Source organism: Chanos chanos, chromosome 2 (genome assembly GCF_902362185.1).
Source record: "Chanos chanos chromosome 2, fChaCha1.1, whole genome shotgun sequence".
Lineage (NCBI taxonomy): Eukaryota > Metazoa > Chordata > Actinopteri > Gonorynchiformes > Chanidae > Chanos > Chanos chanos.
In genome coordinates, this window is record NC_044496.1 from 50,888,729 (window position 1) to 50,916,668 (window position 27,940).

The 27,940-nt window shown below is 39.4% G+C and overlaps 3 protein-coding genes across 4 annotated transcripts; all 3 read right to left on the reverse strand.

The window, feature by feature from the left end:
- Window positions 1-2,296: 2,296 nt before the first annotated feature.
- On the reverse strand, window positions 2,297-13,125 carry irf2b (interferon regulatory factor 2b). Its single transcript, XM_030794452.1, has 9 exons — window positions 12,966-13,125; window positions 11,608-11,700; window positions 10,914-11,013; window positions 10,262-10,438; window positions 9,980-10,014; window positions 9,655-9,751; window positions 7,943-8,098; window positions 5,546-5,589; window positions 2,297-3,217 (listed from the first exon to the last, which is right to left on the reverse strand). The coding sequence occupies exons 2-9, from the start codon at window positions 11,692-11,694 to the stop codon at window positions 2,921-2,923; spliced, it is 993 nt and encodes a 330-aa protein (XP_030650312.1). The 5' UTR covers window positions 11,695-11,700; window positions 12,966-13,125; the 3' UTR covers window positions 2,297-2,920.
- A 1,506-nt stretch (window positions 13,126-14,631) lies between these two features.
- casp3b (caspase 3, apoptosis-related cysteine peptidase b) lies at window positions 14,632-20,820 on the reverse strand. Of its 2 annotated transcripts, none has more exons than XM_030793236.1 (7): window positions 20,741-20,820; window positions 18,493-18,574; window positions 17,654-17,793; window positions 17,234-17,362; window positions 16,532-16,707; window positions 16,052-16,166; window positions 14,632-15,711 (listed from the first exon to the last, which is right to left on the reverse strand). In XM_030793236.1, exons 2-7 carry the CDS (start codon window positions 18,567-18,569, stop codon window positions 15,485-15,487), a joined length of 864 nt encoding a protein of 287 aa, XP_030649096.1. In that variant the 5' UTR covers window positions 18,570-18,574; window positions 20,741-20,820; the 3' UTR covers window positions 14,632-15,484. The 2 variants fall into 2 exon arrangements, with proteins under 2 accessions (XP_030649096.1, XP_030649105.1); XM_030793245.1 differs by having other exon boundaries at window positions 18,493-18,571; window positions 20,741-20,790.
- A 2,886-nt stretch (window positions 20,821-23,706) lies between these two features.
- Window positions 23,707-27,163, reverse strand: LOC115805026 (serine/threonine-protein kinase pim-1-like). Its single transcript, XM_030765511.1, has 7 exons — window positions 26,923-27,163; window positions 26,739-26,833; window positions 26,333-26,383; window positions 25,631-26,183; window positions 25,387-25,468; window positions 24,269-24,425; window positions 23,707-23,826 (listed from the first exon to the last, which is right to left on the reverse strand). Exons 1-7 carry the CDS (start codon window positions 27,161-27,163, stop codon window positions 23,707-23,709), a joined length of 1,299 nt encoding a protein of 432 aa, XP_030621371.1.
- Window positions 27,164-27,940: the final 777 nt, after the last annotated feature.

Genomic DNA, 27,940 nt, shown 5'->3' on the forward strand with positions numbered 1-27,940 from the left:
ATCTATCTATCTATCTGTGTATCTGTCCGTCTGTCTGTCAGTCTATCTGTCTATCTATCTGCCACAGAATCAGAAAATCAGTGCAGATTATACGTCTATCTCTATGTCTATCATTTAATTCACTTGACCAAAAGAAAAAGATGACAGAATTTCTAAACCGCTCTGCCTTTTACAGTATTATCTGCTCTGCTGCCCTCCTGTGGATCTGAAAACAGAAGGGTCCAAAGAACAGTAAGAGTTCAATAAAGCCACTAGGTGGCACAATTGACTAAATTTCAGGTATTCTTTGCAACGCGTTTGCAAACATTACTAATAAAAGTATAAGTGCAGACTTCTCTGACCCAGTTTTGAAACAGGTGATACAAATTCTCTTCTATAATTGCTAAACTGTACATGTAACATATAGGTGACCAACTGACAAATTTGTGTTCTCTGATTTTGATAAGCCATTGTTCATAAAAGTATGGTATCTATATGTTCTCACCCTGAAACATTACAGTACTTAAACTATAACCATTTAATATCTGGTTTAGGGTTTTTATGGCTGGGGTTATTTTTTTATTGCCACACAGTTCATTACAGGTTTACCAAGCCTGGGGGAGGGGGAGGGAGAGAGAAGGAGAGAGCCAGAACATTCAAAGCGAACTTTGTTTACTCGTGGGTTGAGTAATTGCTTATCTGCCTGTGGTTGTCGTGGTAACTCAGGTGCCATTAGAGTAGGGTTAGGGAGTAACGGACAACCAGTTCGCCGCCTCAGAACAGCAACCGAAACCAAAAGGCAGCAGACACTCCTTTCCTCCCCTCCCACTCAGCGCTGGCAAGGGCAGATCAGGTTACAGCAAAAGCACGGCTGTCAGATCAGCAGCATGGAACCAGCACAAACAAAATCTCCAAGTGGCTTTGCTTCAGAAATGAACACATGCTGCAAAGCCCTCAACTCTATGGCTTCATTGTTTAAGGACTAAAGAATCCATAAATTATTCCTCCCAACAGTGATAAGATGTGTTACAGCTGCATCTGTTAGCGATACAGCTTACAAGTAAAAATGTAAATAAAGAAAGAATAGCATTTAAACTTTGCCACCAGGTCTTACTCTCCTAAATTTGAGTTCTTAAACCAATGACACAGAATAATAACAAATAATCCGCCTCAGCGTTTTAATTAAACGTTTTAAAACATTCTAAAACTTTCCAGTGGAGTAAGACCGCTTTTTGCTTTATCTGTTCAGTCGCTCTGTGCATGGATGTCACTTTCTTTGTGCATTGACTTAGGTGAGAAACACATTGCCACTCAGTAATATTGTGAGGCAGACATAAATTTGAAAAAAAAAAAAAAAAAAGCTTGTAAGAGTTCTCATGTAGCAGCAAATAAAGGGACACATTCAAACTGCTTTTTCCAGCTTCTCAACAACTGAGCAAGACTAAGTTACAAAAGCCAGAGGTGTATCCATAAATCATGGAAAATGATCACAGCTTACTGCCATGTGTACATACAGCATCTGTTTTATGGTAGTTATAATGCTGGAGATTAAAGGAAGGTCAATAGCTATGCAATGAGGGAGAGGTTCACGGCTGATTTACAGAAGGTTCAGCAGCTCTATGGAACACGGAACAATCACACGGTACCAACACATTTAACGAGTCCTGAAAGAGTGCTATTCAAACTGGCAACACTGGTATGCACTATATGCTCCTGTCAAAGATACCTGGACGGTTTCTACAGGACAGTATAGGGAGTGGGACATCAAACAAGTTTATATCTGTAATTGACTGGTTAGACGCATTATGATTTTATGACTGAAAAGATACCTTGAAGTAAAGGATGACACTAACAATGCAAGATCGGACTCCTCTTTCAAACAGTCCTGAGATAAGCAGTGTTTGACGTTTATTTTCAAGATAATCTTATGATACCAACAAAATTGTAAGAAATCTCTCATCAAGATTGGCATATAGAATGATCCACAGGATTTAAGTTTGCTCATGAATGTGCTTAATAACACACTCAAATATGTGTGCATATTTTCAGAGAACTGTGGCAGCTACTTCCATACGCTGTAGTAGCCTTCTACCACGCGTTAACATAAAACTACACATGAGCAAAATTCACGTATGTTGTCACATTCAGTAGAGGATGCAAAACACAGACAAAATAAGTGCCTTAATCACAAAAAACAAACAAACAAAAACACACACACACGCACGCACACACACATACACACACACACACACGCACACACACACAAATACCAGAAATTACAAATCGAGAGCCATTACAATATGAAAACAAAAGAAAATTAATGAAATAGAACACGCTCTTTCACCTCAGATAAAATTCCCTTTATACAAAAATATATTGGCATGTAAGAGACGTTTAAGGATAAGTTAAGATGGTTTAACTAGGTGCATGTTTTTTTTCCTTTTGGCTGTTCTAAATGAGATACACACAAGGACAAGCTCACAATATTCCTAAGAGACATAACGTATTCCCTAGTTGTTGCGGAACAGAGAGAAGCCACAGTTACCTCATTCAGTGCTTTACCTTAAGGTGCAGAAGTCATTGGCAATTACACAAGGCCATTTTCCATATGTACATACATATTAACAATGGGCAATAAAAAACAAACAAAAAAAAAACAACTAGACACTCCAGATTCAGGCACTTTCCAACGAGTACATCACTGAACCTCTCCCTGAATTAAAAAGGCAAGGAGACGCGTTTCGATAGGCATCGGTCCGCTGAGGCTGGAACCCCCCCCCAGGAAAAAGGACAATGTGTTCAGCCTGGGCAGTCGTTCTTATGCCTGAGCATCCCCTGTCCGCTGCTCTTCTCGAAAGGATCGATAGTGTTCCTCGAGTCTCTGATCCGTCTTTAGTGTCCAACGATGCCGGAGCGTGGTGTCTGGGTCTGATGGACCTGCTCAGCAGGACTTCACGGAGGATTTGGACACGTCGGAAGTCTTCATGATGACGCTAGCCCGGGTCTCGGAAGCCACGGGCTTGCCAGACGGGCCCGGGGACTGGGAGGGAAGTTGCCGCGGCAACTGGGTCCAGGTTGCAGCAGCGTAAGGCACAGCGCGAGGCTCAGAGTCTGGTATGGCGGTAATCTTGAAGTTTGTCTTGGTCTGGTTGACAAAGGTGGACATGCCAGGCAAGGAACATGTGGGCAGTTTCATGTTGAGGGGATGCTGCTTGGCGTTCCAGATATTTTGTAGCCCCTGTTGTGACAAATATACCAAAATAAGGTTTTCTCAATTTACAACGCGCATAGACTTTATTAATAAAGCAATAATAGCTGTGTATGTGAGCGAATGTACTGAAATATGGTATAAAACATATGAAAGCAGTTGGCTTGCTGTTAACTGCCATGTTTTTCATCTTCAACATCTTTTAAAAACCTGCCATACAGGTGCAGAGATCATGCATGAAATGTCACGCGAAATGTCACATGGTTACTATGAAGAATGTTTGTGAAGAATGGCTTATTATCGAGTGAAAATGACTTAAACTGTTGCCTAAGACTGATGTTTTATTACATTATTTCAAATTTGTTGTTAGTGAACAGAATATTTACACGGGATGGATTAAAACCTTGGTATTTTCCTCCATAACAACACATTTTAGGATTATTTTTGACATCATTACATAGACGTAACTTATCAAGCAAACTAAATGATCAGAATTCAACTATTCTAAAGAATAGCTGTTTTAAACACATGAACCATGTTTTTAGCTAATTTAAACATATGAACCATGTCAAGATAAGGTACTCTTCCCTCTGTTGAACAGTGCATGATTCATCTACTGTTTGGAATGCAGAGGAACCTCAGTTTCCTGCCCACTCACTCTCTCTCTCTCTCTCTCTCTCTCTCTCTCTCTCTCTCACACACACACACACACACACAAAAGCAGAGTCGCATTTCCCCTCCTGCCTCAGTGGCTCCAAGGGTTTTTGACAAAAAAGAAGAAAAGCCATAAAATAAGCCACCGAAATGAATACTTGTCACATAAACATGTCATTCTTTAGCCCTTTTAAATTACAGCTTGTTTACAATTTCTGTAACTGTTCCTGTCAGGTTTATTGCTGGATCTTGACTATCAGTTTGTAACAGCTTGCTGTGAAAGCGTCCACTTAAGACAGATACGACACAAGGAAATAATGGCCGGTTAATTCTAAAACAATGGTACGCTTTGACAGGTAAACAATGTTTAAGCTGCGAATTTTCATTGCCCTTCCATTTTTCACTGCATCGCTATTGTTTCTCAGTTTCACAGTTTTTACAGTTTCACTGTTTCACAGTTGTCAATGCTGATGCTGTTGAAATTAATTTCCCTGAACCTCTGACCAACGGTTCACAAAATAAGAAACATCAGATACCGGTATTGACTTAACTTTGTTTCTTTGAAGGTGAGTTAATATACTCTTTTCTTGTTTGTATCTTTGTTTCTTTGAAGGCGAGTTAATATTATTCTTTTTCTTGTTTCTATCTTTTCTGAAGCTTGAGTGTAAGCTTCACCTCTTTCCAGACATGATGAAATAAAATTTCCCAACAGAGCAATAAAGTAATAAAGCAGCAGTTACAGATTTGATAAGTCACTCATGGCTTAGACGACCTGTGAATGCCTGTGGGTAGGTGCTGGTCCGAGAATGACTCTAGGAATGAAAGTTGTAATCATTTTCAAACATGCTACAGCACATTTGTAAGAGTTAAAGACATAACGTTGCACTCTTTCTTTTTTTTATGTGTGTGTGTGTGTGATTTTTTTTTTTTTCTTTTTTTTTTTGTTTTGCGTCATAGCACAGTAGGACAGGAACTGAAAACAGGGGCTGAGGTAAAAGATGCAAGCCTGATCGTTTTTACGGTAACGCTGGAAACTCAGCAGTGTGCTCAAACTTCCTAATCTTAAAAAAAGGAACTCCATATTGTCTTTGAAATATCATATGAAGTGTCCTGGCATCTGCTAAGAATTTGTACATGGATTTCAACCAGCTGATAAACATTCAAAGTAGCCTGATAGAGCTAAAGCTGAGAGTGTCTTAACATTCTTTGTTCAGCATTAATATACACATTGTGAAATTTAATTAAGTTTACTGGGGGCTCTTTATCAGTATGATAACAATAGCTATGAGTTAACACTCCAGGGCATACAGCAACACAGAGCAAGCCACAATGAAAAACCCTCTTGCTTTTTATACACCTACAGATCTAGGATCAGCTATTATTACCACGCTTATGTCAGTTAAAAAATTACAAACCAAACAGCAATACTGATCTGCAGCAAGTTTTAAAAAGGCTGCTGACACAGAGTGGTAAATCTGGAAAAGGCCCTTCAGACGGCCTTTCTTAAAGAGACAGCGTCCCATTTCTTTCACACACACACTGTATATCAGAACTGCTTATCGGTGCAGTGCTAATTAGCAAAATACAGACCCTGGAGTGGGACCACGCAAGTGTTATAACATATGTTTGTGTTTTACATTTGACGTTTTCTTGCCAATTTAAATCTTTATGGTGGTTGCGCTGAAAGAGCAAAGTCATGCATACCTCTTTGGTGTCTTCTTCACTGTGAACACTGTCAGTGTCACTTTCTGTGGACAAACACAAAGAGAAGGACTGTTAAACTCATAACTCTGGGATTTCCTGATAAACGAGTTTGATTGGACTACATGGAAGGAGGGTGAAGGGAAAAATGAATGAGAGTCTCTCGGTATACAGAAAACGAGTTCTGCCACAATACGCCAAACTTCTTCTCTCACCTAATCCAAATTCTTAACAGCTTAAAAATATCTCGCTGACTACTGCAGAGATCTGCGCAGTCATGTTGCATTGGGCAACAGCTTAGGCTGCGAACGCAGAAAATGCTAAATATATATTTCCATGAACAAAACAGGTACGTGGTCATGTGCCTTGTTTTATATGATAAGTGTGCTATTTATAGATGATTACGTGCCAGATTTTCAAAACATCCAGATGGCAAAACGAGATAAGAAGTTCACAGAAAACACACACATGCTTAATACTGGAAGACTACTGAACTGTGTATGCACAGATGGAGAATGTTACTTTTCCCACAGTGGTACTGATGATTATTTGGGGATTAGAGATGAAGCAATAGCATATGCACTGTAGCACTGTGGTAGGAGGACTACCACATTCATGAGCTTAGCAGCCACTGGGGTGTATATGTTCAATGGGCATGTTCTGGGCTCTGCTACTGAGCTCCACTATGAGACAGACACTTAACCAATACCTCCAAATAAGCCCCCCCACCCCCAAAAAACATTCTTCAAAAGAGATGCTATTCTCAGATATATGACTGAGCTGTATAATGAATAAAAAGGAGAAGTGTGCAGCTATACTGCACTGTGACTTATGCCTTACCCCGTCTTAATTTAGCTGTCTTACATATCCAAAGATAAAATTCACCTCAGTCAAAGAGATGTACTGGAGAATGCATCAGATCTCCAACAAGAGTTAAACAAGCTTTCCGATAATAATCTTATCATTCTAATTACTGTCAGTCAGGTTTTTTTTTTTTTTTTTTCCAAACAGTGTCCTGGTCTGACAAGATTGCGGCTCACCTAGCGCAAGAATTAACGAAACAAGGGTCAAAACAAAGTACAAGCTTTACCATCCCCTGTTTACTGATTAACACACGACTCAGAGTTTAGATCTACGGCCAGATGAGGAGCAGCTCTCAGATAATGTTGTCATGTTTACTACAATGAGCACAAACAGGCCTAGACTAGCCAGAACAATGAGTCAATACCGTTTGGACGAACCACCGTCAAATCAAATTCCTAGTTTCCCTATGGGAGTAACTGTATGAAGTCTCACATATTTACCTGAAACAGTGTGTGTTATTTGATGGGAGAAAGTGAAAAACTTAATTGTAAGTAAATACACCTTTCAAATACGGCATTTGTTTAACGGCAATAAAGCATGAATTGCCTGAAAACTGAAACGTGCTCACATCCTTTACACAATGGTCTTGTCCAATCACATGTTTTTGATTCTCAAAAAAAAAAAAAAAAAAAAAAAGAGGGAAATTCCAGTTTCAGAGACAGCTCTATTCTGGTTGTATTATGCTGGTCTTTTCATTCAATACTGTAATGTTTTGTTTTGTTTTGTTTTGTCTGTTGCAGCTTCTCTAAGCCCTCTTTTAGTGAACACCTTTTTTTTGATGGTTTTATTCACGTTGGTGAATTTTATTGACCTTCCCAAGTTTTGCTGACAAAGCGTCTTTATCGCCAGTATCAAATCAAAGCCTTTGGCCTTTTGCCACGCTCAATTCTCAACCTGTTTTTTTACCTTTTAGTACTTCCTTAAATGGCATTTTCAGTATAACCTTTTCTGTTTTAATACTCTCCCGTATAAAATACAGTCCTGTTACATATTTCCTGATGATAATAGTCTTTGCTTATCATACTTAACGTACAATTTTTATTATGCGGTTTGTCCATTACATAATTGAGGATGTAAAGCATGTAATTAACTATGCTTTCAAATAAAGTCCTGTTAAACAAACTACACTGCCGTGCAGAGTAGTCTTACTACTAACCTACTAACTTGAATCAGTTAGTAGGTTAGTAAACTCAGAGCAGCTAAGCCAACAGTGGATATGAGACATTTAAAAATAAAAGTCGCTTAACAAATACATAGCATAATGCAATGATAATACTCATATAACGTTACATGTTATAGTGTTTAATCTTCTTTGACACTTGTAGCATTTATGAAGGCTTATGACATTGTGACATGCTGCTCATGAAATTTCATTTGAAGTGGAACCATTCAACGACAGGCACTGAGCCAATACATTCTATACAGGTGACACCTTGCTCGCACCAGATAATAACCCCCCCATTACCAGTGTCTTGTCAGAGTCTTTATCTACCTAGCGCTGTCCCAGTTCAGCTGGGTGAGAGAGGATGGACTAACCTCCATAAGAGGACACAGGAGAGATCTGCAGTGGGTAGGGATGACTGGAGGTCACTGCCTGGTCTTCATTCTCTGTCACAACCTCTATGGTCTGACACACCTCTGGGAGTTCACTGATGACCATCTGCTCTTCTACTGAGCTCCGAGAGCCTGATTCTGAAAGAGATAAGAACAGGTATGTTGCTGGACACGGACCGGACCGGACACAGTTCTTTAGGGAAAGGAAATCAGCAATTAATGTGCTTCCTACAGGATGTGTACTATCACACCGCAGTCATCTCAAAAAATCAAGTCCGACAAGATCATTCTCAGAACGGTTGTTTCAAAGTAAGCCAGTGGATATTTTAGGTAATACATGCAATGCGCTGGAACATTTCCACGCAACAAGGGTTCTGAATAGAAGGAGAGTTTGGCAAATAATCTGAAAGCTGCCGCAAGAAGGGGCGAAAGGCATTCGAGAGATAAGTGCTTAGGCTCATATTGCATAAACAAATGTAATGGCTCTTACTGTTAACTATTTATTCCCCATCACCACCGGGAAGTACTGACACACACACACACACACACCCTCTGCGAATTTTCAGTTTTCATTCTGAGGTCTAATCACAACTGGGGGCCTGAATATGCATTATGTTGTAGCATGTCTACACGCACACGCGCACACACGCGCGCGCTCACACACACACGCAAGCGCACACACATAACTCTGCTACATTAAAAGGATAACCTGCTGGATTGCCAACGTTCCAACTGGCAATGAGAGAAATGTTGACAAGGTGACAGAAGAGAGGGGAGGGCGAACGTATTTCATGGCGTCAGTGTGAAAGCTGCACAAATTCTAATTCCTGTCATAGTGGCAAGGTTCAAGCAGATTAATTACGCCGTACCAGCACAACATAAAACGCCTTCAGCACAATAAGCACAGAAAATGATAAGAATAATCAAACTACAGAAAATGGCAAACAGCATGTAGGTCATATCATAACAATGATAACAGGCACTGAACATGGTTCCAAGAAGTTGTGGAGAGTATTTAAAAAGCAAAATGTTACCAGTTAGACCATATCAGCGCCTGCACTTTCAAGCAGGAACATGAAGTTGTTGAGTCAGTTATGTTTACAGGAATAGATTTCGAATGTAATTCACACCTTTACCTTGGGTGAACCGGATATTCAAGAAAACACGGTACAAATTCCAGTTATAAAAAAAAAAGACAAGTCTCTGCCCCACTATGCACTCCAGTGTGTATTCCCTTTGTGTTTTTTTACAATCTCCATTTTGGAATGAACACCCCCCCCCCCCCCCCCCAAAAAAACACACACAAACACACACAGACACACACCAGAGGCCATCTAAACCAATGTGAGTAAGTCTAGCACACACTTCCCCATCATCATATAAAGCCTTCTACAGCAATTTTTCCCACCTACCACTATGTATGATAGACATGCTACAGAACAACATTATTACATATTAGACAAACAGAGGGGAAAAAAGAGCCAATTGTTTCATTAACTCACTTAGGTCAAACTGAGAGTAGAGAGAATAATAGCATGTTATACAATCGGCATAAAAATGCCACGTCGACGAAGCAAAACAAAGAAGGGAGAACAGGAGATTATATTTTTAAAATGTAAGCTATATTCATGAGAGAACTAACAGGCTTTAATCATTATTGTGCAGGCATCTGGGCTGAGATGGGCAGTGCTTACCCGTCAGTGCAGTATGGTCCGTCATCATCTCTTCTTTGACTACCACTAGGCCCCCAGCACCATTCACATTTTCCAATGCAGGAGACCTGGGTTCAACCTAAGACACAAAAGCGTATGCTACAGTACTGCAAAGTCATGTTCTTTCTGCTGAAAGCATTCCTCGTGTCCTAATAATATCCATTACATTATGCATCCGTCTTCACATTTCTAGCCCAGGGCAAATGCTATGCGTTGATGACTTATTTTGAGACTCACTGAAATAATGGTATCTTATTGGATGAATGATAGGTCATTTACAATAGAATTTAAGTGACTTGGTTTTTACCTTTATCTTTTCCTCCTTGTCACATTTTTTCTTTCCTGCAAAAAAGAAAACAGTTCACCAACCTCTACAAGCACATCATTTCCACATAAAAAAACAACATCTGTAATTCAACTAACAGACATAAATCCATAAATCATTAGAAGAACTTTACTGTGGTGTATACGGTACAAACATAAGGTGACGAGCCCTATTATAAATTATATTATATACAATAGTATATGTATTAACCAGTCTCTATGGATGAAACTGTTGTCTGTGTCAGCTGAAGAGAGAAACACCAACCTCTCTTTGACTGTCTCTCTGAAGGCGACAGCATCTTGTAGACCCTGAAGGCATTTGTTCCCTTTTTGATACTTTTATCTTTTACCTCTTCAATGTCAGGCAGAGAGTTCATTGCACAACGGAAGTTGGCTTTCCACGTTTTCGGGTCAGGTTTATCCAGACCAGGTTGATATTTACCTAAAACAACAAACAAACAAACAAAAAAAAAAACAGTGTCATAGATGGTTTACAATATTTGTGTTAAGATACTTATTAATGAGCACAAGTCATCAATAGTGGCTGTATGCAGTTAGAATACAGTCAGATTGAAACATTCCATATAACATGACCCACAGTAAACCTCAGTGATTTTCTGTTGTAGCTGTTGAACACACTTGAACACAGAACTATTGAGACCATTGGATGTGGAGTACTGTTCATCTGGTACAACAACAGAGCCTCCAGATAACTGCTACAGCGCAGTAATAAATACACCACAACAGAACCGGGTAATACGAACAAAATATGTAGACGCACCTAAAAAAAAATCATTTTAAGAGGTTATTGATCTAATCCTGGTTTTTCACCTGACTGCATGTACTGTAATTTCAACTACGTGCTTGTATGTATTGCTGTTTATGTCTCATGGACACAGCTCATTTTTTTTGGCTACCTGTGTGAATGGCCCAGTTTCGAAACAATGGCGCGTCTTTCTCCACATCCCAGCCATGCCGCGCAGCATGCATCCAGGGAATCTGGAATATTCTTTTTTCCTGTAGGCGTAGTACATGCAAAACAGAGCAGCTCAATAAGTTCACGTGGTCACGGACACACGCCTCATTTCTGTGGCAATATTTTTATGCTGTTTTTGTAATCAAGTTAATCAGTAATCGGACGGAACTGAGAAATAAAACAATAAAACCCAGGTGCACATTCACATGTTCCTGAAATATGTACTTAAGAACCACTGACAGAAAACCTTGCACTCACAATAATACTATTAAGTTGGACACATTATTCAGAATTTGGGACAAAAACTAAGTGAAATACAGTCACCTCCTTAAAGTTAATTTAATTTTAACTTCATATCACTTACAACCAGAGGACTCTACTTGATACCTACAGTGTAAAAATAAATAAAATGATAAAGCAACTGAGACTCACCGTTTTTTGAGTAAGCGTTGTAAGCTCAGTATTTGGGTAAAACTTTCTGAGCTGAGTTTGTTCAAAAGAGTTTCTACCTGGCCTTATGATCTTATGTTTTATCTAATTCTTCTTTTTCTTTTTGATGTTGTATAAGATCCTCATTGTTTCTCTATTTAAAAAAAAAAAACCCAAAAAAACAAAAACAAAACTGATATACCCACCCTGTTAACCCATTTGAGACCTGGTATTTTACACGAGTTGATCTGTTCCTCCAGCCACGGACGCATCCTCATTCTTTCCACTGGCATGGTGGCCTAGAGAGAGGGAGAGACAAGGTTGTCTGGACAGTCTCAACTTCACGCAGACCTTGCACTATTACACGGGTTCAGGCTTCCATTCCTGAACTGCAGACTGGTCTATTCTTAGAGTGAGATTCGTTTATTTACCTAATTTTTCACTAATGTGGTTTCTACACACACTATATCCACACAGAGAATATGAGAGCAGGCGTAAGAGAGTGGAATAGGCAGCCAAACTTCACTCTCAGCACGGCATTACTTTAAAGAATAGAATTAAGGGGAGAAAGTTGGTCATGTTTTGCAGATACAGACAAAGGGATGTGAAAATATAAGAGGATGTGAGAATGTGCCTGTGCCTGTGCCTGAGTGTGTGTGTGTGTGTGTGTGTGTGTGTGTGTGTTTGAGCGCATGCGTGTGTGTCTGCGTCTGCAGATCTGTGTGACAATAAGTGAGAGAGAACGTGTGCACTCACACATGCATAAAATACTGCCTTACATGTGTATTACTAAAATTAAGAAGTAAAGCAGACTTTTTATTGCATTAAACACCGCATAAAATCTATGGAGGATCTGTATTAAAGTAACAGCATTGTTAACAAACAGATTGAAAGTTTACATTAACAGCACACCAGCACAATCCTAGCACCCAAAGTTTATCCGAGAGAGCAATTACTATATCAGCATAAAAAACCGAAAGATAGACTGTCAGATAGGCTGTCTCAGATGGACCCTCAATTTCCCCCCAATTAATCCTGAGGATGAAATTAATATATATTCCTTTAAATTCAACACGAATATAAGCACCATCAGAGAGATAGACAGATAGAGAGAGTGAGAGAGAGCGAGAGGGAGAGAGACAGATAGACAGAGAAAGAGACAGAGACAGAGAGCATTTTATGTCACTTATGTACAACCACTGAACAACTAACAAACTTACCAAACGTTTCAGAGACCACATGGCAAAATCAGTTAACTGTGACTCGGGCGATACAGTGGCATGGTTTAGCAACATTCTCACTCTAACCATAATGGCGATAGATTAAGCAATGCTTCTTTTCGCCAAGTCGTGCTGGACACAAACTGACTGACGGCTGCCCTCACGTTCATTTTCAAATATAAGGTTACAAGTCAATTCAAAAGTGAAAATAAACATTCCCAGATTTCCACATCATCCAAACATTCCTTAGCTTTCGTTTACGTCTATACACAACAGTCCGTAGCCAGCTTGTTGGACATAACATTTCAGCGTCCCATAAATAAGAAATGCGGAAACGCTTTTACCTGCGATACGTGGATAGTCTGTCCCAGAATATAATAATACTCTTGTCACTATTGAAAAGAAGAAATCGATTCAATGGTAGATACCGATATCAAAACGAAAACTTATATTTAAGCTATTTCGTTCTCCAGATCGAAAGCAAAACATAGAAAGGAAGCAGCGCTTTGTGGAAATCCCCTCCCGAATTGTTTGCGCGACGTCTGATAGTCCTAAGGGCGTTGTGCAAAGTTATCGAGATCACGGAAGTCTGCTCATTGGTGCACGCTGTAATGTGAAACTCAATTTCATTTTCACTTCCTAGTGTTTCGTTTTATTCTCTTAAAGAGATAGCCCTGTAAAACAGAAACATGTACTACACTGTGACATTTCTGTGCCAGTTGTACAGTGCTGTTGTAGGAGTGTCCCTTATCATGGACAAACATTACAGATATTTAACAATTCATTCCATTGTTCCTAACGCATGCATTCAGCAGTTGTGTACCCATAGGATATTCCTCTCAACACAGCATAACTGCATTTATGGAAAGCGAAGGCTCTGGCTGCATTCCCAAATGAATTAGAGTAGGATAACCCTATAGTCCCGGTCTGGGGTTCACTTTATCTGCCACACACTCAAGTCTTATCTATGAGGTCACGCCCAACCAGTCTACTTACAGTGCAACAATCACACATGCAAGAATTATGTGCAAATACCAGTTCTAGTTGCAGCAAGAAATATAAATGAACTGAGTATGACACTATGTGATCTATGTAATACTCTCAGGGTATTCTGTTGGACTCAATCATCAAAACATCAGTGGTAAACTGCCGTTATATTTCATAAATTTCATTGCACAAAAGATAATTAGTGCGTGTTTGACTAAATGTGAAAAAGCAAGGTCAAACAAAAAATGAGACAACTTCATATATGATAATTGCCAATTTTGAAGATTATTGTGAATTAAGTGTATGTAATATAAGTAAAATACAAATAATCCATTCTTTTTCTTTTGTGAGGTGACTTCATAAGTACTGAAAAATGATCAGCCCCATAACTGCAGGAAAAAATTGAACTCAGTGGTGCAGTTTATTGATGAAAATATCTGTATTTTGCTAGTCAAGCCAGAATCATTGCTGGTCAAGGCATCTAATGACAATTACAAAATGCATAGCATTTAAGGGGCATGTCTTAGCTCTAACTATAGGCCATATGTTCAGTTTATGAAAGTAGTGACAGCTCAGGAAGTTAGCACACCTGCAGCTCAGTTTAGTCCGAAAGAGGAAAGCCTGTGCCGCAGCGCCACCTGGTGTTTCACTTCTGTTTCCATCTGTTTGGCTTTTGAGAAAAATGGCACAATAGGAATTGGAAACTTAAGTGGCAAATGAAACTTCATTCTTAGCTCTCTTGTTGTATTTTGTATGCCCCGTCGGTCTGAAAAAGAGAAATGTCCATGTCTAAAATGGGCTTGAGAGTTAAGTATGTACGTCCCTTAACGCTTTGGTGAACAAACTTCACATGATTGATGCATATGAAAAACTCTAAAGTAAATATATTTGTTTAAAAAAAAAAAAAAAAAAAAAAAAAGATGCTTTAAACAAGCAGAGGATATTCAAAAAATCGTGATGACACAAATTTAATGGTTGAAAGGTATTTAATTTTTGTAGTGAAGATGAAAGTTACACAAATCATTCAAATTGTTAAAAAAAAATAAAAAATCCCTGTTTTTATATCTTTCCCTGAGAGCACTCTTATTGATACAGAGCAGTGTGTAAGCGAGGTTAAAAAAGGAAAAATACGTATAACTTTATCTCAGTGTTTTCAGAATATATGTATCAGGCTGTGCTTACTGTGATTGTGCAAGGGGGGCTAGAGGTTAAGGTTTGTGTTCTGTTACTGCCACAGTATATCTGATCTAAGTCCAATGCAGTGCAACCTGTACATCCAGTCCGGTTTGGATAAAACTGACTACATTAATCATCTATTTGTCACCAATTTCAAAGGAAAACTGTGTCAAACAAAGTGTGAATTTTCAATAGGTTTTCCAGAGTCCATTTAAGACAATAGTAACAAAACTGAGGACATTACAAACTTATTGTTAATTTTGCATGACTCAAATATATGGTCATTCATAAGAATCTATGAAAGACTTCCCCTTATTTTGAAGGCTTTTGCCGTTCACATATTCACAAACACCAATGTGACATGATGTTGAAATATGCACAAACTATTCAATCACGTCATGTACAAAATACATTTTAAATAGTATTTAAGAGTAAAACTACTGGATCTTTGGCACAATAGTTGACATGCATTTTCTACCAAACACACAAACACTGTTTAACCCCCCACTATTCCACAGTCTATCCAGACAGATACCAGAGATGCCAGAATTAAGAATAACAGGTTATGCTCTGACAATGGACAACGTCTTAAACCCCTTAGTCATTCTTGGAATGTATTAAAACTATTGTCCAATGGTCTGCACCCATTCAAAAAAAAAAACAATTTCTAATCAGCATTGCTCATATATTTCAAATGTAGTTATGGGAAGTAAAGCTCTTTGGTCAGCATAGACACAATGCATGGGATCTGCCTCTTTCCCGTGAATCCTGGGATACTGGAGTTAGACTCAAAACTATGTGCCACCATGCTGTTGACCCGTGTCATGATTTGCATGATCTCCAGCTCTTTGCTGCGCTTGGACAATACCTCACACAGTGATTGTATAAACCAGGAGCCGTTAGAAGTGTTTCTCCAGGAGTAGTAGCCTGACAGAGAGTATAAACAAAGCAACTGGTGAGGACTGACATCCAGTACAACAATGATGTGAATTAAAGCCACCCGCACATACTTGCGCACCCATAAACACATGTTCTATTACAGCAAAATGTGTAAACATCAGTGACTGACTTGTTTATAATCATAATAATTAATATAATTCTTATAATAATTTCTAATTATTTATATTTATTTTCTATCGATGCAGTAGGCAGTCTGAGGAAACTGTTGTGAAGAATTCAGCTTGTCACAGCTAACTGGGAATATAGTTCATTAGCTCATGGCAGTACAAGCAATAAGCAGGGCAGTAAGAGCAGTGGGTAGACATACCTGGTGCAGTGGAATAGGCATAGAGAAAGTCTGCCTCTACAGGAATCCTTCCCCCTGAGTCTTCACTCACTGAATCTGCCTCAACTCCATCATCCAACGCCGAACCTCGACAGGCCTACAGAACACACGCCGAGCGAAAGCATGTCAGGATATTTTTAACGAGACAGCGCTCATCAAATGTTTTATTTTTCTCAATCAAATTTACGGTGTTCAAAGATTTTGAAGGTGACAGACATCCTTCATTCTGTACGGTGAAAACCGCTTGTTGCTTATTCCTGAGAGCAGCGTTGGATGAGTGTTACACAATCATTTTTACAAGATCATTACTAAGCAGCTGATACAGTGAATACGACATCTGCTCATACATTCCAAATTCATCTGCGATTGTGGAATAGACAAAGCTACACCAAACCAAAAAACTATAAAGACAAAGCTGTCGTCAGTTAAATACAAGCAAATCTTGTCTATCAAACAGCTCACCTGGATGAAGAAGAGCTTGGGCTTGCCGACCAGTGTGGAACAGCGGTCTCCTCTGAAGAGGCCTGTTAGCTCCTTCAGGTCGATCAAACCATCCGTTCCATAGATCGTCCCTTCATCGCCATGACTTAGCAACACACAAACAAATGATGCCGAGTCTTTGTGGTTCTGCTTGGCCACTGGGGGATAGTGATTTACATGTATTCATTTAGCAGACACGTTCATCCAAAGTGACTTCCAAGACAGGCAGAAAACAAACCAAGCAAATAGCCAGTGGGGAGCTGACTGTTGCATGAGTACCACTGCTAAGTTCAGTATCAGTCCAGATACACATGCCATGAATTTAAAGGAAAACAAGAGTGCGCTGCAACTGGATTAAAGAGCCTCCATGATATAAACTATCGAGTGCAAACTATCACATGCTAGATAGTGCCAGTTTAAGAGAAGTAAATCTACGTCGTAAAAAGAATCAGTGCACACAGGGCAGTATAGGCATGGATTTAAAGTACCAGTAAAGAAGTGCTGTGAGGCATAAATCATAGAGTGATAAGTAGTGCACAGGAGATCAGGTATAGAAGGGTGAAGTAATATGTTTGTTCAAACGCCGATAAGCGTCACGTTATGCCATATTGAGGCAGGCATGTCAGAAACTGAGAAACACTGAGAAATGGAGATGACGTGCAGTATAACCCCATGAACACGTACCTGATTGCAACAAGCTCTTCATCCTTGAGACAGTTTGGTCATTATAGATTTTAACCTTGTAACCCACTGCTGAGAACGCCTTGAAAACACTGGCAGCATCCACATCTGTCCCATCACGTAAGCCCATTCCTTCAACAGAGAATATACAAAGTGTGGAATATCATATAAGAACCTGTCACAAACTGAACTACTACTCTACATAGAGGACGCTTCAAGTTAGGTCAACAGCAAAAAAAGTTCCCATTCAATTCAATTCAATTCAATTCAGTTCAATTCAATTCAATTCAATTCACTTTGATTCACTTCAGTACAATTCAGTTCAAGCAATGACAACACGTGGAAAACATTTACAAGTGCAGTTAAACCAAGTACAACATAACATAAATAAGCAGCACAAAAATGTGGCTAGTGTTCAGCTACCTGTACTCTTCTCAAAGTTCTTATTGTTGATGACGATGCACTGTCCTAGGCTGGGAAAGTTCATGTTGTATGTGAATGAGCCATCGAGAGATTTGAAATCTCTATGTTCATGAGGTCTGCGAGCACTGGAGCCTTGTGGCCTACGGGAACATAACAATGCAAAATGAATCCAGAGATTTGGGAGTTCACACTCACTAGCATTTGTGCTGCAGACAAACAGGTCTATCAAGATGTTTAAGCACAACCCCTCACCGTACTCCTGATTCCATGCTACTGCCTTAAAACTTTTACATTTGTTACCAATTCATGTTGTAGTGCAATCCTGCAGTACGAGAGGGATTTTTTTCTAAAACTGAAGTTTCTTGTGCTTGACTATAAAAAATATTTCTAAGTTCAATCTAAAAAAAAGGAAAAAAAGAAAAAAACATCAAGTGATAACAAGCAATTGCATTTACATTTTTTTTTTATATCAAAATATTCTTTTCATTAGATGTATTTTTAAAAAAGTGCATAATAGCTGAGTTTAAGATAAAGTTTCTAGATTAATTCATCATTCATGAAACTTTTCCAAACTCAAATGACTAGGTTTTTGAGGGCAAAACTACAAACACTCAGGCAGATGTCTAATCTTGTTTTGTCACATGAGCACTAGATCTATATAAACACTTTCAGTATGTGGGTCTTTAAACATCCATTTGGCATGATGAGTTAGATTTTCTGATTCACCTGAGCCTGGAACTTTATTTACTATTTTATGCACTGGTGTTAAAAAACATTTTGTATAAAGGATGGGTACCTTATAAAAATTAAATTGTAAAACATGTGTAAAAAGGTCTTACTGCTGAGAATCACCACGTCTGGCATCCACACAGTCATCGTTTTGTGCTTCCGTGCCGAACTCAACCTCTTCTGACATGGCTGCTAAGAACACATCATTTCAAGTTATGAGACATTAATGAATGTGCTGTCTTAGTTTCCACAAAATCTGATATTTAAATTACAAAATTACAAAAATAATTTTATTTAATATTGAGGAACACATTCATGAATGCACTGTGTCAATTAATCAGCTCAGTTGAGCAAACACATATAGAAGTGAACTAAACAATAGAGTTGGTGATGTGTGAGCTTCAACAGTTTTAAAATTTTGTAAACATCGACACACATCACAATCTAATCTGCATTTCCACCAGAAAGGGGGAATCCATACAAGGAGCATGTCATCAGTTATAAATGCACGGTGTCCTTAAATAATACTTCATATCTACTAGAGCTTTGTTCATATAACTGACGCATCTCAGTTATCACTATTTATGTCTGAGGCCACATACCTGTAGAGCAAATACCTTGTCAGCTGATGGCAGAGCACTGACAATTTAACAATTTTGGCCTCCAGAAAGAGCCACATGTGTGTGAGGACTTCTCTAAATCTTATGTCTTTTTTCATTCATTTGTTTTGTTGTAATTGAAAAGACCAGTTATTAGCACAGACAGGACTCTGGTCATTCAGGAAATGGTCTTACTGTGGATTTCCCTCCTATAGGATGTCTTCCTTATGGTTAATTCCTGCTCAGTTAAGTGTATCGACATAAGTTTTGCTTCCTTGGAACTAGAAACATGGGGAAGCTAGTCTTTAGAGCTATATGTCAAGGTGTAAAAGGATGAAAGTGTAATCAAGGAAGCTGATATTTTGTCAGTTTTATTCTGTTGAGACAGCAAATACAAAAAGGCTACAATTACTGGCCCATGCAGTACTTTTCAGAAAGTAAAATTTCAAAAACTTAAGAGATTTTACTTGCTGAATAAAAACTGCACTGCCTTACTACACTTTAATTACGACTCTATCTAAAAAAATCTGCGTATCCACATTGCTGAGTTGGTAGCAGGGTTGTATGAAACACCCAAAAGTCATAAAGAGTAGCCATTGGGAAAATTACCCAAGCGAAAGTTTTAAAGTATCTGATATTGCATGTAGATCTACTTAAATGCCAAAAGTACAAGTAAATGACACAAACAATGAAAAACAGGACGACCTTGTTATATCATCTAGATCTAAGTGATCTACATAAAATACCGATATTGTGCAGCGATTAAATGAGGCTGGTGCACGCCCCGGTAATAACCATGGTAACATCTAGGACGCTAGTCCAGTCTATGGGGGGATGTGATTTAGCTGAATGATTGATCGAGTGAAACACTTTTGCCAGTTTGCCCACACACACACACAATTTGTTGTTTTCCGCTGATTTATTATTTCAGTAACTAATCAAGGTGTCACCAGAAATGTAAATGTAAATGTAAGGTAGCCATTTGCTTTTGAAACTGTAGTGAAGTAAAAGTGAAAGTTGACAGAAATATAGGCCTACTCGAGTAAAGGGGAAACATCCCAAAACATACTCCATTACAGTAAAGACGTATTTCAACTATTCACCACTGACTGGAAGTACACTGTCAGTTAGAGGTTTACTGTCAGCTATTCCTGCGAGGTTTCGGAGCGTTAAAATAATATCACTACAACCGTGGCCAGACCATTTCAAGTGAGCTGTCAAGTGTTATCATCTGACCATACCTTACAAGGAAGAGCCACATATTGAGAATTCGCTTCAAACCTACAGTTGTTTCTGTACTACAAGTGAATGACACATCTCACATTTATGCTCCAAATATACGTAATGTGTTAGAAAAATTGGAGATTCTTTCGCCAGTTGTAGCCAGTAACTGTAATGAATGAATAAGTGAATCTAAAAAAACTGCAAAACACTTCCTGTTTCCACACGATTGCCTTGTAAAGTAGTGGGAGACGTCCTTGGAAAATATGAACACTCCGATCTCTTACACCTGCAAAAATATACGCCGTAATGCCACAGTTTATATTTTGTCAGTTTCAGTGACAACATCACATCTCTCTCACTTGGTATTTTCTTTGTTCAGAACTTGAGGTCAACAACCAATGAAACCAAGAAGTCCATAACATGATGATTAACACACTCTATGCTGTTCCTGAAAAGCAATATCGTTAGCCTGTGTTCAGTGGGAAAAGACTGAAATAAACCAAGTAATTCCCATGTCATGTAACCTCTGACTTACTCTTTGACGTTGCGTGTCTTTCCGCCAGTCACACAAACAGGCGTCGTCCACGGTCTGACGAGCAGAACTTTGAACCATATGCGACAGTAACCTGAAATGTGTTGACTGTCCCCCTGTAACGAAACGTTCGCCGAGATAGCTCCACCTTATCTGTTTCTGCGAGTTCGGGCGCAGTCGTCTTGCCGGGACCTGAATATCAGTGCGTACAGCCACCTAGCGAGAGACCAAAAGAATGTTAAGGAAAATGCAAGTACCTGTACCTTGAAATGCGTTTTTAAAGTAATTGGAATGCGTGTTGTCGGGCGCCATAAATGGCAAATCGAATCAAGGTGATGCAAAAACGTGAAAGTTCCGACTCAGAGTGGAGACATAGGGTCACTGTTAATTTGTACTAGTTAAAGGCATAAAATGAGTGAAACTGTTGTAATTAAATCGTCACAGTGTAAGAATGTGACAAGATATCAAGATAAAAGGAGATGTTTCTCGTAGTTTTTAAAAAACTTACCTCTGCAGTACCTCCATTTGTCCACACGATGGACGCATTTGTCCTTTTTCAAGGACTAATGATTTTTTGACAGTACTATACAACTCAGTTCTTCGCCAGGACAAATTGAACCATGGCAGACTGGATTTTGTTTTTTGTTGACAGTTTGTAAGAAAGACCCGTTTTATGTCCGGACATGAACATATAAAACAACAAAGAAAGGTCCTACTGCTTTTTCATTCTTTATGTCATTTACCTGTACTTTTGTCACCTAAGTACGCGTAAAAACAGATACTTGAAAACTTCTACTTAAGTTGTTTTCTTGTGGGTTACTTTAACGTTTGCTTCCCATTTCAAGGGACATAGTTATGTTTAGTCACGTGTGGCTGTTTGGCACTTTATACAACACTGCTTCCAACGCAGCAACGCAGATAGTCGGGTTTTAGTAATAGAGCAGTGCTTAACATGTGGTAAGGCAGTGCAGTTTTAACCGGCAAGTAGGATCACTTAGGTTTCGTAATTTTACTTTTCGTAAAAGGATTTCGTCGACCAGTTGTTGTGGGTGTATTTGTATCTGTGTTGTTTTGATTAAATAAACTGACAAAATATTAGCTTTCTTGATTTCACCTTTACCTTCTTACACCTTGACATGTAGCTCTGTAGACTGGCTTACCCTCGCTTTTGGATTCAAGCAAACAATTCTGATTCGGTGGCAACTAATCAAGCAGGAAACGACCATACGAAAGACATGGGGGGAAACCCACAGTGAAAATCATTTCCTGAATGACCGGAATCTTATCTGTTCTAAAAACTGGTCTCTTCAGTAACAATAAAAACGAAAAATGGATGGAAAAACACAGAGGGTTTAGAGGAGTCCTCACATACATGTGGCTCTTTATGGAAGCCAAAACTGTCAGTGTACAAGGTATTTGCTCCACGGGTATGTGGCCTCAGACATACTAGTGACTAAGACAACACATTCATTCATATTTCACTACTTGAATTGATGTGATCTTAGAAACCATGTCAGAAAAGACTGAGTTTGGTTTTTTGTTTAACAGTTTGTAAGAAGGACTCTTTTGGCCAAATACAGTTCATATGAAGCAACAAAGAAAGGTCTTACCTCTTTTTCATTATTTGTCATTTACGTGTACTTTTGACCCTTGAAGGATTTCCTCATGGAGTATTTCAACTTTCAACAACAAGACAAACTGATGGAAAGGTTTAGGCCAAGAGGAAACCTTTGAGGTCCAAAAGGAACATTAATGCTTGTCTAGAACATATTTTATACTAGTAAAAAAAGATCACCTACATAGTTACACAGGCTTCTGGGTAAATATTTTCTTGACAAAGGAGTCTGAAAATCATATTTCTGCATATGGCCAGAAATGCTACCTTAACCAAACTGCAAACTTATTCAGAGTTGAGAGTGATGCTCAGTAAAGGTCCTATGGTCACCACTTGATGCTGAAGGATCTTGTTCAGTTTTCCATTTCCTTCTGCCTTTATTTTCATTTGATTTCTTCTGCTTGTTTCCATGTCAACCAAGCAAATCTATCCAGGAGTCATTCAGGAAGATCAAGTTATGTGACTGTATAGTGTATTCATCAACGTTATCTGTGATGCCACTGAGGATGGTGCCAGAAACCAGAGAAAGAGTGTCCATTGCTTTGTAAAGCCATTGCAACTCATGTACAGCACAAGACCACAAGCACCATCAGTAAACAAAGACTATTATAAGATTGACTAAAGTGAGAGTAGTTACATTGTTTAGTTTACATATCTAAAAGTCACAGCAGGTGTTGCCTATACATAGTCAGTCTGTAATAGCCTATTAACGCTTCAAAGTTTCAGCATTGACTAGCCTTTAACATGACTAGCCTATTTTTTCCTAACATGATCTACAATCATTGTGCAACATGTATGGATCTGATGAAGCCTTGTGAGGAGGGTAATCTGGAGTTTATTAATATTAGCATCTTCATATCCCAGCTACAACCAATTTAGTGTAAGAACAGCATGTAATAATTTGTGGATGTTTTATATAAAGGAAGTTTGCTTACTTCCTCTCAGGATGAAGTAGCTAATTGTGAGATGTCACAACAACACTCTCTCAAACCAAAATTCTGTAACTGCGATGCAGTGACATTCATTGATCCAAACAGTCAGAGGCAGAGTCAGATGTCTCTTATTAAAGGGTGAAATATGACAAACTCTCTTCCCAGTTTGTGTGGCAATATTTGATTCCAAGTCATGAGTCAATGATAATCAAAAGCTTGACGACTTTCAACAGTTATGATAACGGTTGTTTAATATTTAACTTATTACAAAACCATTCGTAGTCATTTATTAATATACAATGCTAACAGTCAAATACAGTGAGTCTAACATTTTTAACAATTCAATTGGAAAAAATGCTTCAGTTGGATTCCATTGTGTGGTGAATTCTAGGCACGGAGGTGTTGAAATATTCATGCAGTTATTAGTTGTCAGCTTGGTCTAAGATTTGCTGCAGTTTTTCATGAACAGTCTTCGGCTGATGCTCTGCTCCCAGCGTGCCTCTGGCTTCCAGCAGCAGTGCTGGCATACAGGAGGGACCATACTGTGGAAAGAGATGCTGGCTGAGATAGGGAACCCAAATTCTGTACATCCACTGTTGCATTGACAATTGCTTCATCTGAAATTTTCACTTCAAATGAAACAGTACTGTAACTGAGAACTCCTCTCCCCATAATTCACTCATTTAGCTTTTCAGAGTAAACTCTGTAAGAACTTGTATTTGCCTACTCTCCATGGCTACTAAATCTCTAAGTCCAGCTACAACACTGTACAATATCTCCAAAACATTTAGTGTGTAACACCATGCAGCCCTTTCTATATCACTGTCAGCAGTTTCATTCCAAATTCAATCAAAATTGAATTAGTTCTCGGGTTCACTTGATCTGAGATTTAACAAATTCCGCTATTGAGGAACAGCCCACAAGATGAAAAAAACAAAAAACAAAAACGTGATGATGCATGAAAGTCAGAGGACAAATGCTCACCACTGGCTCTTCATCAGGGTGAGTGTTGCAGTGCTGGAGGTAGCTCCTGTGAAGCTTGATCAGGTCACTGAGGAAGGACCAAGCTTTTCTCAGGTCTGTGAGCCTCTGCTCCAGCTCATCACGCTCTTTCTGTAGTCTCTGCACATGAGCCTCACTCCTGAAAATGGATGGACAGAGAAATAAAAAGAGAAATGAAAACAGACGTCAGTTTGCATCAAATGTTCAATATAGCTTCTGGAATGGAAGAGACTGAAAACTGGAACTGGAGACTGAATCGTTACATTTTTTGTCCCAATACAAAAAAAAAAAAAGCATTTTACATAAATAACAGATTATTGATGCTTAATTTAAGTAATGAAATAAGGAAAAGGTTACTCACCCTAAGTTCCTGCTGCACCCTTTTTAACGTTTTTGTCATTCTACTCATGTTTAATTTCACACTGTTTAAACTTTTACCTACACCACGTCGCTGGGATAACTAGGTTAAAATGGAAAAAAACCTGCCACATTATGGAATTGTACTTTCACTGTCAGTCATCTCCATTCAGTATTTTGCTTGTACACTTGCGCCACATACCTGGTGTTTAACCGCGAACGTGTTCGAACGTTTACTTCAAACCACTACATTTTCTGGGGGTGCACTGAAAAATAAAACTTCAAAACCGTTAAAAAACAAATGCTGAGCATATCCACCAATACGGACACATACTGAAATTGCATATTACAAGAGTTTTTGAAAGATTCCCAAATCAACATGGATGCTTAAACTGAATATGTGCCAGCAATTGTTCCACTATCACCCAAAAATGATCCATTCCACAACTACGCTATTCTTCCTGGTTTTGAAAGTGACATGCAATAATATTGGTAGAATACCGCCAACTAACGAGTTGAACTGCCGCTGACACAATGGATCGGGCACTTGAACTGGGGCGGGACTGCTCTAGGTCCTCGAGGGACAGGTACCTCAAATTTTCCACCCTCTTCTTTACCTACATGTTTAATGTGATTAATAGATTTTATCTCAAGTTTCATTTACTAAATTTCATTGGAAAATTTCTCTGTTTTCTAATATGAATCATATCAAAATTAGATGAAAATTTTAGCAAGCCTGGAACCAGTGGTGGCGCCTCATCTGTTTCAGGGTTGGACGATCCTCTGGATTTTCTTTCAGGCACCAGCGAATCAGGTCTTGGAACTCTATGTGAAAGAGAAAGAAAGTTAAGTATGGAGTTAAAAACGGGACAAATCAACCAACTACATGAGAGATGTGGAAGTTCCGTAATGAATGTGGTCCTTTCTGTTAGTTTGTGTATGTTGGCCATAAGAAAAATGTGTTTGGCTTTGTGCCAACGTCTTTACCTGCAGATGGTCCTTGAGGGAAAGGTAGATGGCCCTGGATGATCTGTCGACTGGAGGTGAATGGTGCAAAGCCACACACTAGACGGAACATAGTCACTCCCACAGACCAGACAGTGGCTGGGCCTGCCATATACTCACTATGCAGGAACCACTCAGGTGGTGCATATTGAAAGGTCCCTGCAAAGTAGTCGTAAGGGCAGTCATGGAGCAGGTCTCCGCAGCCAAAGTCGATGAGTTTGACCGTGTGAGAGTCCGTCAGAATGAGCACGTTTTCAGGCTTCACGTCACGGTGGAGAACCCCGCGCTTCTCGCAGTGACGCAAAGCCCTCAACAACTGCTTCATCACCTCGCGAGTCACATTCTCGTCCAGGGAGCCACCCTGCGCTTCGCAGAATTCGGCGAGATCCTGACAGGGTTCAAGCAGCTCCAAGATCAAAACGAACTGACTTGGTTGTTCAAACCACTCCAACAGCCGTAGGATATTTGAACAGTGAGGGGCTGCGTTCACCATGCTCATCAGAGCCACCTCCAAAGGCAAAGTACCCTGTCCAGGCTACAGAAAACACAGGTGATGTGAAGGGAAGTTTGTGCTTTGTGCCATTAACACAGGTTCAATGGGATCATGCTTCAAATTCAGTATTGCTCTCTCTAGTGCCCTGAGAACAGCTTAAAAAATCAGTGAAACACAAATAGATAACTTACAATCTCAAGCGTCTCCTCTGCCCTGTCTTTAGAGATATACTTGATGGCAACCTGAAGAAATCAAAATCTGACCTGAGTCTACATATATCTCTGAGCTGTGATGATTAGAATGCTACAATCACTACACAAACATGAAGCCAATCAGAAAAGGTAGTTCAACAGTAGTGATAGTTACATTTCTTTCAATGGCTGAAGCTAGGGGAATGCTGTCACACAATATTTGAGATGAAAATAAACTAATAAAGAGTTAAACTTGTAATATGAAGCTTTTTACACTGTTATTAAAGTGATTGTACTTCAAATCAGTGGCAGCAAAACTTTGATGAGTTTTAATAAGGCCAGCAAGCTATGAGACAAAGGTTTTGGTTGTGACACAAAAAACAGAGGGTTATAGTTACGGTCTTACAGGCATTTGATCCTCAATGCGGATCCCAGCAAAAACACTTCCAAATCCACCTTCTCCAAGGAAGTGCTGCTCCATGTACGACTCCTCAAACGTAGCTACGATGTGAAGAAAACATATGTTACTCTCTGTGAGAACGTTATATTTAAAACATTTCCATGAGGTGACTATCAGCTCAATTTCAGACCTCTGCGTTGGCGTTTGGCACGTCTGCCGCCTTTGGTGGAAAGGCCTGCTTTTTGCCGGGACCGCTTCAACCCCTGATGCCCTGGCTCTTCCTGGGGAGGTTTATCCTCCTCCTCCTCACAAAGTCTGCTGGACTTTGTGTGGCCCTCACTGTTCGGCTGAAGCTTCTTGCTACAGCCCTGCCTCATACTGATCTGAGGCCTGTGGCCCGTGGCCTGTCCAATGGCCACGTCTGGGGCCATAGCGGAAGAGACAGCTGCCACCCGGCCCTTGGGCGTTACAGTGGGGCAACTCTGACCGGCTACTTCCAAACATTTGTCTGGATCGACAGGCAATGGAGGCAGTGGGGTTTGGAGGTGGGTGCTAAATACTGCTCTCTCCTCTCTCTCTCCACTAAACTGTGAGCACGGCTCTCTCTTCCTCACGATTGCCTTGCATGTCTTGTACAGAAAACTATCTGAAGCTGAGAGGAAACAGCAGTAAAAAGATTACTGGAACCTTTTAAGGATACACCCTTGTCTGCTAATTCTGTTAACATCATTTCTCATTACAAAACATTAAGTGTACTATCTTTCATGACTGGAACTCTTCAAAAGTTTTGTCATGTATACTTAAGAGCTGTTCCGGCACACACATTTATTCCGTGACAACTGTTTTCAATACTAGTCTGTTTCAAGTAGAAAACGACCAGAAATTAAATTTACCAGTTGTATGGATTATCCATACGGGCCTTTTTTAAAAAACGAACGGTCGGGATCGTGTCACAACATTGTTATTTGTTTTCTGACTGTAAATAAGGCATAAATAGTACTCGCTAATAATAGTACTTACCCGGTTTCGTTTTCAAAAACATTTCTCTGTGCCGTATTTAGTTTTACTTTGTAAAAGACCATAAAAATGTCGCCTGAGATAAATCTCATCAATTTCACTTTTGATGTCTTATCATGTATCCGCTGACAACCTCGCAGAATTCGAAGGTGTTCATTATGATTTAGTGACAATTCGAAGATAAACTTAAG

Bases quoted from the DNA above. Each gene is read 5' to 3' on its own strand.
- LOC115805026 (XM_030765511.1), bottom strand. From the start codon at position 27,163: ATGGCCCCAGACGTGGCCATTGGACAGGCCACGGGCCACAGGCCTCAG. The intron at 25,469-25,630 runs GTAAAGACGTTG...TCTTTCACATAG, and splicing joins CCCTCAAGGACCATCTGCAG to AGTTCCAAGACCTGATTCGC. The intron at 24,426-25,386 runs GTTCCAGGCTTG...ATCCATTTTCAG, and splicing joins CAGATGAGGCGCCACCACTG to GAGTGAGGCTCATGTGCAGA.
- irf2b (XM_030794452.1), bottom strand. From the start codon at position 11,694: ATGCCAGTGGAAAGAATGAGGATGCGTCCGTGGCTGGAGGAACAGATC. The intron at 11,014-11,607 runs GTGGGTATATCA...CTACGCCTACAG, and splicing joins GTCTCAAATGGGTTAACAGG to GAAAAAAGAATATTCCAGAT. The intron at 10,439-10,913 runs GTAGCCAAAAAA...TTGTTGTTTTAG, and splicing joins AAACTGGGCCATTCACACAG to GTAAATATCAACCTGGTCTG.
- casp3b (XM_030793236.1), bottom strand. From the start codon at position 18,569: ATGTCAGAAGAGGTTGAGTTCGGCACGGAAGCACAAAACGATGACTGT. The intron at 17,363-17,653 runs GTAGCTGAACAC...TCTCTGTTGAAG, and splicing joins GAACTTTGAGAAGAGTACAG to GAATGGGCTTACGTGATGGG. The intron at 16,167-16,531 runs GTGAGCTGTTTG...TGTGTTCTGTAG, and splicing joins CCAAGCTCTTCTTCATCCAG to GCCTGTCGAGGTTCGGCGTT.